The sequence below is a fragment of the Fusarium venenatum genome (assembly GCF_020744135.1).
Source record: "Fusarium venenatum strain MPI-CAGE-CH-0201 chromosome Unknown EDB82scaffold_1, whole genome shotgun sequence".
Taxonomy (NCBI): Eukaryota; Fungi; Ascomycota; class Sordariomycetes; order Hypocreales; family Nectriaceae; genus Fusarium; species Fusarium venenatum.
The window spans coordinates 10,996,970-11,010,973 of record NW_027072129.1 but is presented as its reverse complement, the minus strand read 5'-3'; the positions used below and the strand labels follow the sequence as shown (position 1 = coordinate 11,010,973).

The following is a 14,004-nucleotide window of genomic DNA, read 5'->3' as shown; positions in this document are numbered from 1 at the left end:
GACAGGAATACAGACCGCGCGTCATGCCTACAACTTCTATCGACCAGGATCCTGAATCGGCTATGGCGCCCGAAGACGCCTCCAAGCCCCCCTTTTTTTGTGCACTTTGCAACAGGACCTTCAACTCTCGAAATGCAATTGAAGATCATAACATAGACAAGCACAAAGCGTCATCAGCTCCACCCAGAGTTCCTGTCTTCGTTCAAGCTTCTGCTATGACCGCATTTACTTGTAGCATCTGTGACAAGGTGTTCGAGACCAAAGATGCAGCCATACGTCACAACATGAATGCGCATGCACCACAAAACCTGCTTGAAGCTGTTGCTATTGACAACTTGACTTGTTATCCTTGCGATAGGATTTTCGGCACTCAGAAGGCACTTTGGGCACATGAAAACGATAGCCATTACCCCCAAACTTGCCATTGCAATGCGAGGTTCCCTGGCTGGAAGTCTTTCAGAGAACATAAGAAAGTATGCCTCCCGAATCAGACAGTCACTCTCAAAGAGATCAAGCAAGAGTCAGTCTACAATTCCAATGTCGAATTGTATTCCGAGCCGTTAAGTGAAAGACTAGATGGGTCAGATTCTGACTTGGGCGACGACTCAGAGGACGATTCAGAGGGTGAGTCGGAGGGCGACTCAGAAAGTGATTTGGAGGATGACTCCGAGTGTGAGTCAGCGGACGAGTCAGAGGTTAACATGAAGCAACACTTGAAGGTTGACGCCTTGGAGTCTGACGAAGACGATCAAGGTCCAAAATGGCCTGAATACGGTCAAGCAGGCCGCATCCCATGCCTTTTCAGTCACGTCAGCTGCGCTCAAGTCTTCTCTACAGCTTCGATGATGTTACAGCATGTTGAACTTCACTATTGCCCGGCCGATATGCTATGGTCAGATTTCGACATTTTCGACTACAATGCATGGAGTCGAAAGGTCTATGATGATATCAAAGTGAACTATAAGTGCCCGAACTGTAAGAACAAAGGTGGAGGCAGATTCGATTACCTGTTTCAGCTTGTTGATCATGCTGAGAGCAATCAGTGCAACTTGAGAGTTTGCACCGGTCCTATCAAAGAAATTCGTTCCAAGCTTCTGGAATTTGCGGATGAGTGGGAGTGATCACTGAGCGTCTGTAGTCAGAATCAGGAATTCTTTTAGAAGGGCAACTAAGCTGGTTCTGAGGAAGGGCTGGATAACTATAAGTACATCTAGGTAAGTGTGTACTGATGTGGGAGATATGGGTAGTGTTTAAGGGATTGATTGTTAGCTGGTTTAATATTTGTCGCTCTTTGGTCTGATATTTTAGGATTAGGTAATAATAAGTGTTATATCAAATATTTGCGGGAAACCCAGGTGTTGCAGTAGTGATGGTTATGGTCATTGAACAATCCTATAATGTATCTTCTAGCTACGGCAAAAGATACTGACACCAGGAGAAGCTTGCAGGCAGGGCCACCGACTGAAGCCCATGGAGCTAAGAATTCAGTCTCAGAAAAACTATGGTCAATTGGTCATATATCGGCTCAATGTTCATCCATAAGTTACACCCTATATCATTGCAGCTTCTTCAGAGAGTTGGCTCGAATTGAGGAATCCTTTGACTAGAGCAACAGCTCATTAACAATACATATGGACATGAAAACCTGAATTGTTTCAAATGCTCTGGAGAGGCTGCCACAAGAATATGTACCTATTTATCATCGGCTTGCTCGAATAATTCCTTCAGTCATGTCATCGACTGGCCGACCCTCACATCACGGGCCGCGCTATTACTGAAACCTCAGCAACGCGGACTTGCTTTAAATAGGTACTAATTAAAACTAATTAAAACCCTGGTCTCACAAGTCCACTCCCAAGATTTTCACGGCTTCCAAAACACAACCAAAATACACTCATCTGAAAGATGGCAAATATCGAACCCCAAGTTTCTGGTCCAAACGAGACTTTTAGATGTGTTGAATACCCCAAGGAATTCACTAATAAGAGAAGCGTCCAACGACATCGCCGATTGAGGCGCCGAAAGCAACAGCCAGCTACTTCAACTGCCCAGACCACGCTTGAACGGGCACTCTCACAAGTCGTGTCTCAGTCAGGGCCTTTTAGCGACATTCAAGTTGCTATTCGCGATGGCACATTTCACTTTTCACTAAGCTACGAAACTTGGGACAATCTGCCCCGGATGCAATCAACCAGACAAATACGAATGCACTGAACAACAGTCAAAGCAACCAGGCGAGCCACACCAAGCAGGAAAGCCAGCCACAAGTCAATCTGGAAGCTCCTGTTCAGCATATGGGTGAATCTTCATCAGCACATCAAGCTGTTGCCCAGAACTCTCTTTCTTGTACTCTTTGTGACAAGAATTTCAACTCCCGACGTGCACTCGACAACCACAATGGTGCTAAGCACAAGACGATCAAGTGCTCCCATTGCAAGAGGTCTTTCCGCTTGCAAAGAGCGCTTGATCATCATCAAAAGGACAAGCATCCACCTCCCCGGATTTCTCCTCCTCGACAGATCAAGCAAGAACCTGACCAACTGAGTGAGCCCATCGTTCATACCCAGCCTCCCGAGTGCCAATACCCAACCAATTTCAATGAGTTCAAACCACCAATTGAACATATCACCACATCTGCCGCGAACCAGCACGCAGTTGGTCGTAATTACCGGCCCATGACCCCGCCGTGTGCTTATTCCAATAATTACTATATGGAGTACGATGCGCCTGAACCACTGAGCAAACCCATCACCCGGTCGATCTTGATGATCGACCGATGAGCACACCATTGGCTTATTCTAATGATCATTATAATGATCACGACAGCGATTATCAACATCCTTGAGACTCGGACTCAGACCAGAACTGAGACTCGATGAACGGTGAAGACAAAATCAACCAGTCAATTGATGATATAGAAAGAGATGAAGACGAAGAAGGCGACGTATAGCCTGAGTATGGCGAAAGATTGAGTGGCATGTCGTGCCTCGCTGATTATCTCGGCTGTTCCCAAATAATCCACAAGGCCTCAGGAATGCTTTAACATATCGAAACCCGCCACCAGGACGACTTCCTATGGAAGTCCCCAGACGAGCTCTTCAACAGCATCACGGACTGCAAAGAAGGTCGCAAGCTCTATGATCATGGGACAAACCCCCATTACTGCCCGAATTGCCGGGGCGCACAGCAAGACATATTCAGGTCACTTAGTTTTCTGCTTAAACATGCTGAAAGCAATATATGCGATCTAAAAGTCCGCAGTGGTCCTATTGCTGAATTGGGGGACGCGGTTGATAGATATGCTTGGAGGAAGTCCGTGTTTTATTGGGAAGAACATTAGGCTATTCCAGGAGGTGGGCAGTCTCTTAGCTAGTTCTGACATATTAGACCGAACAAGACATATAGATATAAAACTAACTGTTATTAGGTATATATCGAATAATCAGAGGAAGTAACAATTTTGCAACTGTGACGGTTATTCCATACAGGCAGAAACTGGTTTCCTACAAGCTTGTTACCCTAAGGTGTATAAACCGCCTTGTTATATTTTCACAGTGGCTATGCATTGAGTCAAGATTCTGTGATCAGACCATTGATTTGGTCATGGTCCAAAAGATGCCCCATGTCATTTCTACTGGGAGCCTGATACATGGTTGTTCATAAGCATGTGATAATCGCCAACGCATGTTGCATGACTGTCATGCAACCTTGCTCCACCGCCTTGAGGCTGGACCAGGGGTGCTGCAACTATCTTATCGTTCGCACACTAAATTCGTGGTCAATTTTCCGACTTCACCGCATTCAATCCTCCATCAAACGCAAAGTTATTTGGTACTACAGTAACATGGCAGAAATCATCGGCCTTGTCGCCAGTATTGGCACCATCACTGCTGCTGGATTCAAAGCCGCCAAGGCCATTTCAACTCTCACTAGTGAGCTAGGCGCTGCAGGGGCCGAGATATCTGGAATCGCGACAGATCTCAAGGCCGTATCACTGATCCTCAATGAGCTCAAGAAGCGTCTCAGCAAAGCAGATAACTTAAGCGTGGAGGTAGTTGACGTTGCCTACGAGATTACCGCCCTTTGCAAGACTGATATTGAAGGCGTCGAAAGATTTCTCGTCCCTTTGACATCCCCGTTCGGACAAACCTTGAAGTTGAAAGACAAAGTCAAGTGGCTGTTTGAGAAAGCCAAAGTATCTTCTCGAAGAGCATCACTGGATTCGTTGAAGCTTACACTGGGCCTTTTTCTTCATACACTGGACTTTATTGAGAATGGAGATGAAGGAAGTAAAGATGTCGCGTCAGTTACCTTCCGTATTATGATGCTATGTGCACCATTCTAACACTCTTATAGGGAACATATCAAGGAAGAGGTGTGCAACTTGATTGTCGAAACTCAGTATACAAAAACGGCACTACTGGATGCAGAACGACTCGACACTACTTTCAGGTCCGAATACGAAAACTCCCTGACGCCTTCTTCGCAGATAGGAAATGGGGAATATAAATCAGAAGACTCTGCTTTGGTATCGCGATCATCTATGCATGATCAGGATCAAATGCAACTCACTCGCCGTCAGTCCCAAACAGATTCTGCCGTCTTTCTGGAAACAATGTCTGACGACGACTTCATCGAGATTTCGGAGCACCTACGGTTACAGAAGGTAGTCAGAGAATTGGCTGTCAAGATCGTCCATCCTACACAAAGACAAGGAGCTCAAGCTGCATCGTCCGATGATACAGCTCGCAACTGGCAAGATGACGATGCTAGTCGCGGCACATACACCTTCCCGCCTTCAAGAGACCGATTGGAAGAGGAATTGGAAAACAAAAAGCAACATCTCAACCAATCTTTGGAACGTATATCACTGTTAGAAAGACAGATTGCAAGATATGAACTTGAAGCCCGTGCCAACGAGGAAAGAGAAAGACGGCAACAGGAGGAGCAAAGACGAAATGAGGAGGAACGTCGTATCAGAACAGAGACGGAAGAAGCTTTTCACAGAAGAATGGAGGATATGCGTTTGGCACAGGAAGAAGCAAAACGTGAGATTGAAAAGGCGAAACGTGATGCTGAGGAAGCGGCGATGAAGAGGATAAAAGCAGAGCAAATAGCAGAACAGGAAAGGCAAAAGGCACATCAAGATGCTATAGCTGCTGCAAAGGAGACGGCAAGGAGGGAGTTTGAGGCTGAGATGATGGAGAGAGATCAGGCGCAAAAGCGAGGAGGTCTGAGGAGGTATTTCCCTATGTTCAGGGACTCAAAGTAACTACCATTATCATTTGTATATACCTATTTATTTATCTAGCCACTGATTTCGTGCAATTCAATATGTTTGAACTTTATCTACTTGCAACCGGTTTATATCACAGTTTAAGAGCAGGTGAGAAGATAGCAAGAACTGCATGTATCTCCCATCAGTATGCCTTGGTGAATGCCAAGGATATAGCCAATACATTTGTCGTTTAGGGTATCATTGCAGGCCCCACGATTTCCCCTGGTGATTAGGCTGATACCATGCTCAGCCTCATTGGCACAAGCAAATAAAATAACTTGTTCCAGTAGCATTCCAACATTGTTCCTCTTCATTTAGTTGCGAATATACTTACCATAATTTCTTTCTCTCATTAATGAGAGCTACAAAAAGGTTTCCAACCTGTTATCTCCGCTAATGTCGAGCCTCCAACCCTCCGGTCTATGCTCAAGATGCAATCACATCATTGAGACTCGCCCACAATACGGAGAATCAAAACATTTCAAGACATTTCGTGAAGTTTTAGATGCCGGAGATCTGGGCTGTTACATATGCTGGACAATCAGCCACACCAAACGATGGAGAGAATCAGCCCCAGAGGCCTTTATAGAAGGCCTCAAGTACAGTGTCATCTGTAAATCCGATATGCAAGTAATGTTGCAACGATTCTATACCAACAGAGCTAACGGACAAATAAAAGAAACGTCAAAGGAGATATCGAGTTCCAGGCTCTCGATATTAGAGGAGGAGTATGTGCTGAGATCCCTGGAGGGACTAACCAATGGACGTTCGAGAGGGCAAAGTCAGGATGTTCGTTACTTCTGGTTTTATCACGTCCTATATCTAACTTCTTTTCAGATCTACATTCGCCAGATGTTGCCTCCGACTACAATGAACCTGTATTCTCACTTAAGCGCCACAGATGGATAGGCGTTAGCCAAGCAGCACTCAAATGGGTAGCGTCTTGTGACATCAACCATCCCGGCTGCAGACCACAAGATTCTCTCTACCGCCCGACACGGCTGTTGAAAATCTTGAACAACCAGACAGTCAAACTTATACACACTGCAAGTGAAGAGACAGGTAATTACGCCGCTCTGTCTCATTGCTGGGGCAAAACACAAACTATCAAGTTGGAGTCAGATACCAAAGATCAACTTCAACATGGAACGGACGTAATGTCTCTTCCAAAAAGTTACCAAGAAGCAATCCTCATATGCCTGAAACTTGGCATCGGTTTTATATGGATTGACTCGCTTTGCATATTTCAGGATTCTGGAGACGACTGGGAACGAGAGGCCATAACCATGCAACATGTGTATGGGAATTCGTACCTCAACATCTGTGCCGCGGCGGCCGCTGATAGCACGGAGGAAAGCTTCATTGGTAGAAGCAAAGGTATTTTGGAAATGCCCGAGGTTAGTACGACATGGGAAAACAGTTCAAAGGATAGTTTCTTTCTGCACTACGATTCCATGCTCCATGAAGATATTGCGGAAAGTCCATTGAGGCACCGAGGTTGGGTTTACCAAGAATGGTATCTCTCGCCTCGGTCCCTCATCCTTTCACAGAACCAGCTATGGTGGCATTGTCGTGAGTTTTTGGCCAACGAGGAGAATCAACACGGTAGTCCGGAATTTAAGCAATTTGACTGGCTTAAAGTTGCCAACCGCTTCCCTCCTTGGCCCCTATCAACTCGGACATATAGGGCATCTGGAATCGTTTATGTTAGGCAAGCCTGGTCCCTTGGTCACTTTGGAGTCTGCACCAGTTGCATTGTCTGACAGCTACATCAATTCCGCTTCAATCACAGACAGTGCCATTGTAGTTCACGGCAATATCATAGGGCCGGTGAGCTTTGAGGCGCAAGACGGTGCCATCTATCTCGTGGATGAATGCAATGGGGAGAGATTTGAAGATCTATACTTCGACGAGAATGACGGAAACGGACCTTTAATCACAAGCATGGATAGCCGGCCATTTGAGAAGGGCAAAGGCGTAGTTGGAGATGTTGTGAGGCAGATGGAGCGTCTCAATGACTGTGCGGGATCTCTGTACATTCTACCAATCGCGCAGATGCCTCCCATTTGTGAGGTATACAGTTTGATCCTGTATCAACCTCTCCACGAGTCGTCGGTTTTCTATCGCGTGGGGCAAACTATATCAACCGAGTTGGTTGCCGCTCGCGGTTTCCATTACCGAGTCACGCATACTCCAGCTCTTGGGTCACTTGTTACCATTCTGTAGCATAGAACACTGCAACAAGATGCATCTCGACAAGGCGTCAGGCACCAAACATCTTCAAAACCACGAGTCACAGAGCATTGAAGACTGCATGAGAGGTGCTGACGAGTCTAGCATGCGGAACCCCAGCCAATAGCCGAGACACGAATAGTTTGGGGAAGTTCAAGATTGGAGGCCTTTAGCCGACGACCCAAAAGAGAATTGTGTGCCCGAGTTGGGAGCTGAGACCCATGCCTCAGTCGTGTATTGGCTCGAAAAATCACTCAACTGGCTCAATGTTTGCTGTAGAAACAAAAAGGGAAATGTGATTGTCCGGTCAGTGTGATCAGGTTGCAATCACATCGCACTCGAACTCACGTCCGTGTGTTTCGTCAACGCAGTTTGTTCCGTGCAGCCCATGTCTAGAAACAAGGCTCGCAATGCGGGGGTCCGAATAAGAAAGACACTTGGCTCTGCACCTTGAAAGGCTTGTAAAGCAATGCACCAGTCAACGTGAGCATGCATTGAAGGCACAGCCAAGCGGCAGACAATGACAATGACAGGTGGGCTTGCCTCGATGGTGGACCTTTTGGACAACTCCGCCCATCCATCTGGGGCCATCCATTTAGATCCCTGCTGTTCGGACTACTGACTTGAATGTCGTCAGCAGCTGAACAGCGAACAGACATTTCGTAGAGCCGTGTTCATGATTGAGTGACATCCGGGGTTGACTCAAGACAGCCAATGTCAGGAGAAGTCACATACCAGGCGTATGAAGAAACCACATCTAAAACAATGTCTCATCTCAGGTCCAAGATAGCGCGAGCCCAAGAATCTTCAATGGAATCTTGGGGACCATCGTAATAGCCGGAAGTAATTCCGTGGTCAAGTGCCGTTGGGTTACCGGACCGAGAACTGACGCCCGTCTTGTAAAAACACCACAATCGTGCCCAAAGGGAGGACGTAAAGCAAAGGTGCAGTGCGATGAACCGAGGTGGAAATGGACGTCAGATGTGTCCAGTAATGCCAATGACCGCCAGGGTATCATCAGAATCGAACCATGTTGACATGCGCCGTGACTGGGTGGTCAAAGTGGTGGAGGGTAATTTGAGTGGCCCGTCTTAGGCTGACACTGATTATCCGACAGTGAGAGATTTGAACAACGGCCCGAACGCCGCAAATATCTTGTGAGAAAGCGTCTAATTCGGCTTACAACACAGTGCTCAGGCATTGTAGATATCATTTGTTTTGCTCTGTGGTGAGCTTGATGAACGACAACTTGATGACCGCTCAGGGTGGTGATGTCGCAGGGATACGGTCCACCAGAGTGTACCTCACAACAGCCTCTTGTAAAAGGTACTACCTGACTGGCTGTACTGCGAGTGGTCACAACGTGCCATCGGCATTATGCAAGCTATTTAACGCTTAACCGTCATCGAGATGACGGCCGTGGAAGTCGGGTAGACTTGCAGACGTCAACTGCAACCCACGACGGGCACTGAGAGGAGTCTCCAAAACATGCTTGCTTTTTCATGTTGCAGGTGTCAATGTCGGAGATGTGTTGCAGGTGAATTTGGTTGACGCGGAACATTGTAGAACATGATAGCGGCGTGTAGAGCCGTCCCCGCTAAAAGTGCCCCAGACTAAGCACGGGTCAAGTCAGGTCAATATCCTGGGAAAAGGGGCAAGCCTCTAATCGAAGTAATTTGCGTATCCACCATATCAAGATGATGGCTCGACCAGAGATGTAAAAGACAATACCTCCGATAAGGCTTGGATCAAATCAAGGAAATGAGGGATGGAAACAGCCAAGAGGTGGAAACGCTAGCTTTGATTGCAGACGGTGTAATCGAATTGCTCCAGTGAGACTATCGTTGGCGATATTGTAATTTATGCGGTTTGTCTTTGTATTTGTGTTGTTGTATGATCGTATATTCCTTGCAGTCCTCTAACAACCTCTCGTACGCCAGATTTGCAAGATGAGGTGCATCCGTAACCGATCCTTTTAGCTTCGTATAATCTGTGGCACCTGAACCGTGCTTGATGATAGGGGATTGCGTCCTTTAACAGAAGCATGGAGCAGGCCAAGACCCTGGAAATCCTGGGAGATCGCGAAGCTTGGGGGACTTGCAAGGCCGCAAATGGCGCGATGCTCTTCAGCCGAGAATTAGTGAGACGCTGGGATAAATATGCCCGGGGAAGGGCACTGGCGCAATGTTTAGGGGTCCAGGCGCTGTAGTTTTGGTTGGGCAATGTCCAAAGTCAGTTTCTGTTCTTGATGTAGCTTGAGGCGTATGCCCGGGCATACCAAACAGTTGATGATAACTTCATCTTGATCAGCGAGTTTCCACAGTGTCTTCGTTTCTCAACTACACTGGCAACCCACAATGGTGAGACCATGTTTGGCTGGCAGCGTGGAGCGTGAGAGTGAGCGTTGCTTGTTGGCGAAAAGGCCAAGAAACGAGGAAACGGGCACCCCCCACACGTCGTCATTTCGCACTCCGTTATTAGCCCCGTTACCGAATCAAAAGAGTATTAAATGGGGCGTCTGGGCGTTCAACGGACAACGGGTCAACAGTTAGCACCTAACCAGGGCAAGGCCAGGGGTAGTCACTGATTCACTGTATCTGTACTCCTTCGACAGTATTGCATTGTGCTGGGCTTTGATCATGATAACCAAGAACTTGAATATGTGAAACAAATAAAAACCAAGTCCAGGTTTGCTTCTAATCAAGACAACCAACCCCATCACAGAGTGCAGCATGTACAGTGCATGTATGTCTCTGATTAACATCCCGAGATCGCAAGAAAGTTCTAGGATCAATCAACCTCAAAACCGGCAGGTAGATTGCCTGTTTTGTCGAATGGGGGTACTTTGATAGCAAGTACTCCTCTCTTTAGCCTGGCCAGGCTGTCACCTAAAATCTCCCTGTAATTGATCGTGATCCTATGCCGTAGAGAAAGCAGTACTTTTAGTCAAGTACTTAATTTTACCCGTAGACCCTAATAGCGCCTGCCACCTGCCATGCCATCTGCCAACTAAATGCCCCAAAACTCCCCTAACACAATGACCTATACCCACTGTTCTTTCCACTACCACTCCCCACGGAACTAGGTGACTTCCTCATTTGAGTTTGCTTTCGCTCCTTCTCCTTTCTCGCTCGCTCAGTCGGCCCTGGTTTTTTCTCCCCCCATCTTGACGACCTAGCCCAACCTATCCCGTCACGCCCTGACCAAGTCGACGACTCGTTCATCATCTTAACCACCACCACCTCTTCCCTTTCCTTTTCCCCTTCTTACCTTTTTACGGTATCTCTTTTCATTTATTCCTCCTCTCGATAATCCCGTCTGCCCCTGCAGCGGCTTTGGTCTCGACAGCGTCTCCCCGGTCCGTCGTATCATCCCAGTCTCGTCACCGACTTCTTGCGATTTTATTCCTCGCACTTTTTCCGTCCCTCCGAGACCCTCACGTCGTTTATTCCCGACTACCAAACGGCCCGTGGCGAGTAAACCTTGCGCTTTCTTCAATCAAAGAAGCGACAACCGTCATTTACGAAGCTTAAATCAATTTCTTGTCTTCGGTGAGTCGATCTGCCGACGCACAGCATCATGGGGGAAATGTCAATGTGTTGCGACGAGGGGCGTTTGCGAGATTTTGGTGGTGCTTTTTGATGGATCCCTGTCTTAGGTGGCCGATGCTGCGCATCTTGACGTCGGCCACGCACGGCGGCAAATTTCCTCCACTACCTCCTCCTATTGTCGCCCTTGTTGACATCGACGTCGTCTTGCGCTGCATTCTCCCGTCGCGAACCGTCGTTATCTGGTATCACAATTACACCAGGCTAACCACGCATTTTTTTTTCTCGATAGATCTTCCTAGTGCCAGATTTGAGATACCCCGAGCCGAATCGACCCCATCCCGGTTTTCTCCATCCGAACCCGAACATCATACAATATGTCCTACTACGACAACCCTCAGTCTCAGTGGTCATCTTCGACCCAGCAGCAGAGCCAGAACAACTGGGAACATCAGGGCTCGACTACTCCTGTTCGCGCAGGTATGCTAGCACCCAAATACCAGTCAATCCATAATTATTATTAACTGTCTTGTTCAGGCGCCAGCGGTCCTCAGGCCCAGGACGATTACGCCTTCTCTTATCAATTCGATGGTATGTGAAACTGTCTTGGAACGACTTTGCTACATTCAATCACGACTTCAATCCATTTGTCTAGTGACTGGGTGGCATCCTCAACAAAAAGACTTGACCCCGACCGATAGTGTATACGGAAGCTGATTCGCAATTATAGAGGTCGACCGGGCTTATGAGAACCTGCAAAAGTCTGGAAAGGGTTATGGAATGGGTGGCCGCCGTGAGTCTTTGATCCAGCGTTCTTCAAATGCTGCCCGAGGCCCCGACAATGTCGGACGACCCGGTGCAGCAAGACGTTGGAACCAAAAATACTAACGGTCATCGACAGACTCCCGTGGTTCCCATCATACCCCCGGCTCCCGCCCTCATTCGGTGAACAACTTTGATGACGCCCGCGGCGGCTCTCAGGGTCCCAACCTTCAAAACTTCTACGCCAACCAGCGTCACCAACCCTCACGAGGCTCCAGCGAGGCAGAGCAGGTCATGCAGGCTAAGAGACGGATGGCAGCTCAGCGGGAGCGTGAGCTTCGAAACCTGCACACAGAGCAGCAATATCAGCGAAGTAGGCCTCCCTCTACTGTGTAGCACATTCAACTATCGCAAAGAAACAAGATGGCATATAGAGAAAAATAATGTGGTTATGGCCGCTCGTGTTTCTTTCCTTTCAAACCTTTCGCATCATCATGTAATATTGTCGAGTTTGTTGAGCATGGGCTAACAGCTTTCTACGTAGCCGTCCTTTCTGAAGTGCCTCTCCCGCCCAGCAAGCACATGTCCGAGGAGGAGACGCGAGACTTGATTGCCCGTCAGCGAAGTGCCCTTTATGGTGAGGGTCCTTTTGCTGAGAAGGCAGGATATGTCGACGAGACGGGAAACGTTCGCACTGGTGCTCCCATTCCCAGCGGACCCCCAAGCCTCCGTGGCCACTCTCCTCTTGCCTATGACAATGCTGGTCGTGGTCCTCCTGCTGATGCCGGTACTCCTGTCTCTTCTGGTGATGCCCACGGACCTCCAACCGAGCCAAACTCCCGTCCTCACAGCACTGTCAGCCCTCAGGCTGCTGGACCCGCCAACAAGGTCTTCGATAACGCTCAGAGCCGCACTAGCACATCCAGTCCAACCGGTGGTTCCCCTTCCCGGGATATGACACCTGGCTCCAAGTCTAACCAGGCTGGTGCCTCGGTGGCTCCCATCGGAACCCGCCCCTCTGGTACACCCACAAACGCTGCTTCATCTAAGCGATCGACCACCCCCCTCGCCTCCCCTGGTGGTTGGGGACGTGGAAACGGCGTTTGGGGCCAGTCCTCTGGTCTCGGTGCCCCCGCTAGCGTTTGGGGTTAAACAACAACTTGATGATGATGAGGAGCAACATGATTTGGAATTGAACGTTGCATTGGGAAAGGCGCAGCGGTAAACGTGCATTGCGGCAAGGAATTCGGCGGGGACTGGCCTTTGACAACTCTCTTTCGTTAGTTAAAGACGGCGCGAATACTAAAGGATACTGGGTCTGGACAGACTCGGTTGATGCAATCCAGGGCAAAGGTGTTTGAAGGGATGGCATCAACTTTGGAGTTGACATTGTTTTTTTGTTTTTCCGGCTGGAGGATACGACCTGGTATGGGGATTGCATTTCAACATCACAGAGGCGTCCACTTTCGTCTCATTTGTGCTTTGAGGGCGGGAAAAGATTTGTCGGGATAAAAATGATGGACAGGATGGAATTTGTCGCGGTCGCTGGTGCGACAAGCTTCGGAGCTTGACGAATCTGGGAGCGACAACTATATACCCAACAGGGCGGTTCTTACGGCGTTCACTCAGTTTACGACGACCGGTCAGCCTGCGAAATCGACTACGGCATGTGTTAGCATCATCTGAGCGGCGCGTTCGGAGTATTCAACGATGGAGGCATTCGATTTGTCGGCGTGCATTCCATGGCTATGGAAATGAAAGGAAGGGCACTTACGAGGGATTGGTTACAACCCACGGTTTAGCAATTGACGAGGAGTGTGTCTATATACGGCGAAAACACAAAAATGATACAAAAAAAAGCACAAAAGGGGCATATTGGGGTTTAGGATGGTTCAAGGTTAGGTTATCTTTCACGTCTCTCATTTGTACCGGTTTTCGGGGAAGGGTTCGGTTCGGTCTGTTTATATGGGAAGGGTTTCTTTCAAGGTTGTTTTCGCAAGGGAATGGGGAAATTGTTTTCTGATTTTAATGCGAGACTTTGGGAGGGGGTGCAGGGACAGTAGTAATTGACGAGTGGTGATGCTGGTAATACAAGTTTATTGCAGGGTGAATGATGTGTATTGAAGTGAGACATTGTACGCATGCGTTGTTCAAGACATTCACAACTACCGTGAAGCTTCTATG

The 14,004-nt window shown here is 48.0% G+C and overlaps 6 protein-coding genes across 6 annotated transcripts; all 6 read left to right on the top strand.

The window, feature by feature from the left end:
• Positions 1-23: 23 nt before the first annotated feature.
• On the top strand, positions 24-1,121 carry EDB82DRAFT_522329 (uncharacterized protein; the record flags this gene model as incomplete). Its single annotated transcript, XM_025731965.2, has 1 exon — positions 24-1,121. The coding sequence occupies one exon, from the start codon at positions 24-26 to the stop codon at positions 1,119-1,121; it is 1,098 nt and encodes a 365-aa protein (XP_025587581.2).
• Positions 1,122-2,294: 1,173 nt separating this feature from the next.
• EDB82DRAFT_522328 (uncharacterized protein) lies at positions 2,295-2,780 on the top strand (the record flags this gene model as incomplete). Its single annotated transcript, XM_025731976.1, has 1 exon — positions 2,295-2,780. One exon carries the CDS (start codon positions 2,295-2,297, stop codon positions 2,778-2,780), a length of 486 nt encoding a protein of 161 aa, XP_025587582.1.
• A 939-nt stretch (positions 2,781-3,719) lies between these two features.
• On the top strand, positions 3,720-4,444 carry EDB82DRAFT_115798 (uncharacterized protein). Its single transcript, XM_065606986.1, has one exon. The coding sequence runs from the start codon at positions 3,845-3,847 to the stop codon at positions 4,343-4,345; it is 501 nt and encodes a 166-aa protein (XP_065466011.1). The 5' UTR covers positions 3,720-3,844; the 3' UTR covers positions 4,346-4,444.
• Positions 4,357-5,347, top strand: EDB82DRAFT_493455 (uncharacterized protein). Its single transcript, XM_025731987.2, has one exon. The coding sequence runs from the start codon at positions 4,544-4,546 to the stop codon at positions 5,270-5,272; it is 729 nt and encodes a 242-aa protein (XP_025587583.2). The 5' UTR covers positions 4,357-4,543; the 3' UTR covers positions 5,273-5,347.
• Positions 5,348-5,527: 180 nt separating this feature from the next.
• On the top strand, positions 5,528-7,089 carry EDB82DRAFT_115737 (heterokaryon incompatibility protein-domain-containing protein). The gene is made up of 3 exons (XM_065606985.1): positions 5,528-5,904; positions 5,958-6,067; positions 6,116-7,089. Exons 1-3 carry the CDS (start codon positions 5,675-5,677, stop codon positions 7,039-7,041), a joined length of 1,266 nt encoding a protein of 421 aa, XP_065466010.1. The 5' UTR covers positions 5,528-5,674; the 3' UTR covers positions 7,042-7,089.
• A 4,346-nt stretch (positions 7,090-11,435) lies between these two features.
• Positions 11,436-12,972, top strand: EDB82DRAFT_473043 (uncharacterized protein; the record flags this gene model as incomplete). Its single annotated transcript, XM_065607987.1, has 5 exons — positions 11,436-11,538; positions 11,596-11,649; positions 11,789-11,851; positions 11,960-12,193; positions 12,353-12,972. The coding sequence occupies 5 exons, from the start codon at positions 11,436-11,438 to the stop codon at positions 12,970-12,972; spliced, it is 1,074 nt and encodes a 357-aa protein (XP_065466009.1).
• Positions 12,973-14,004: the final 1,032 nt, after the last annotated feature.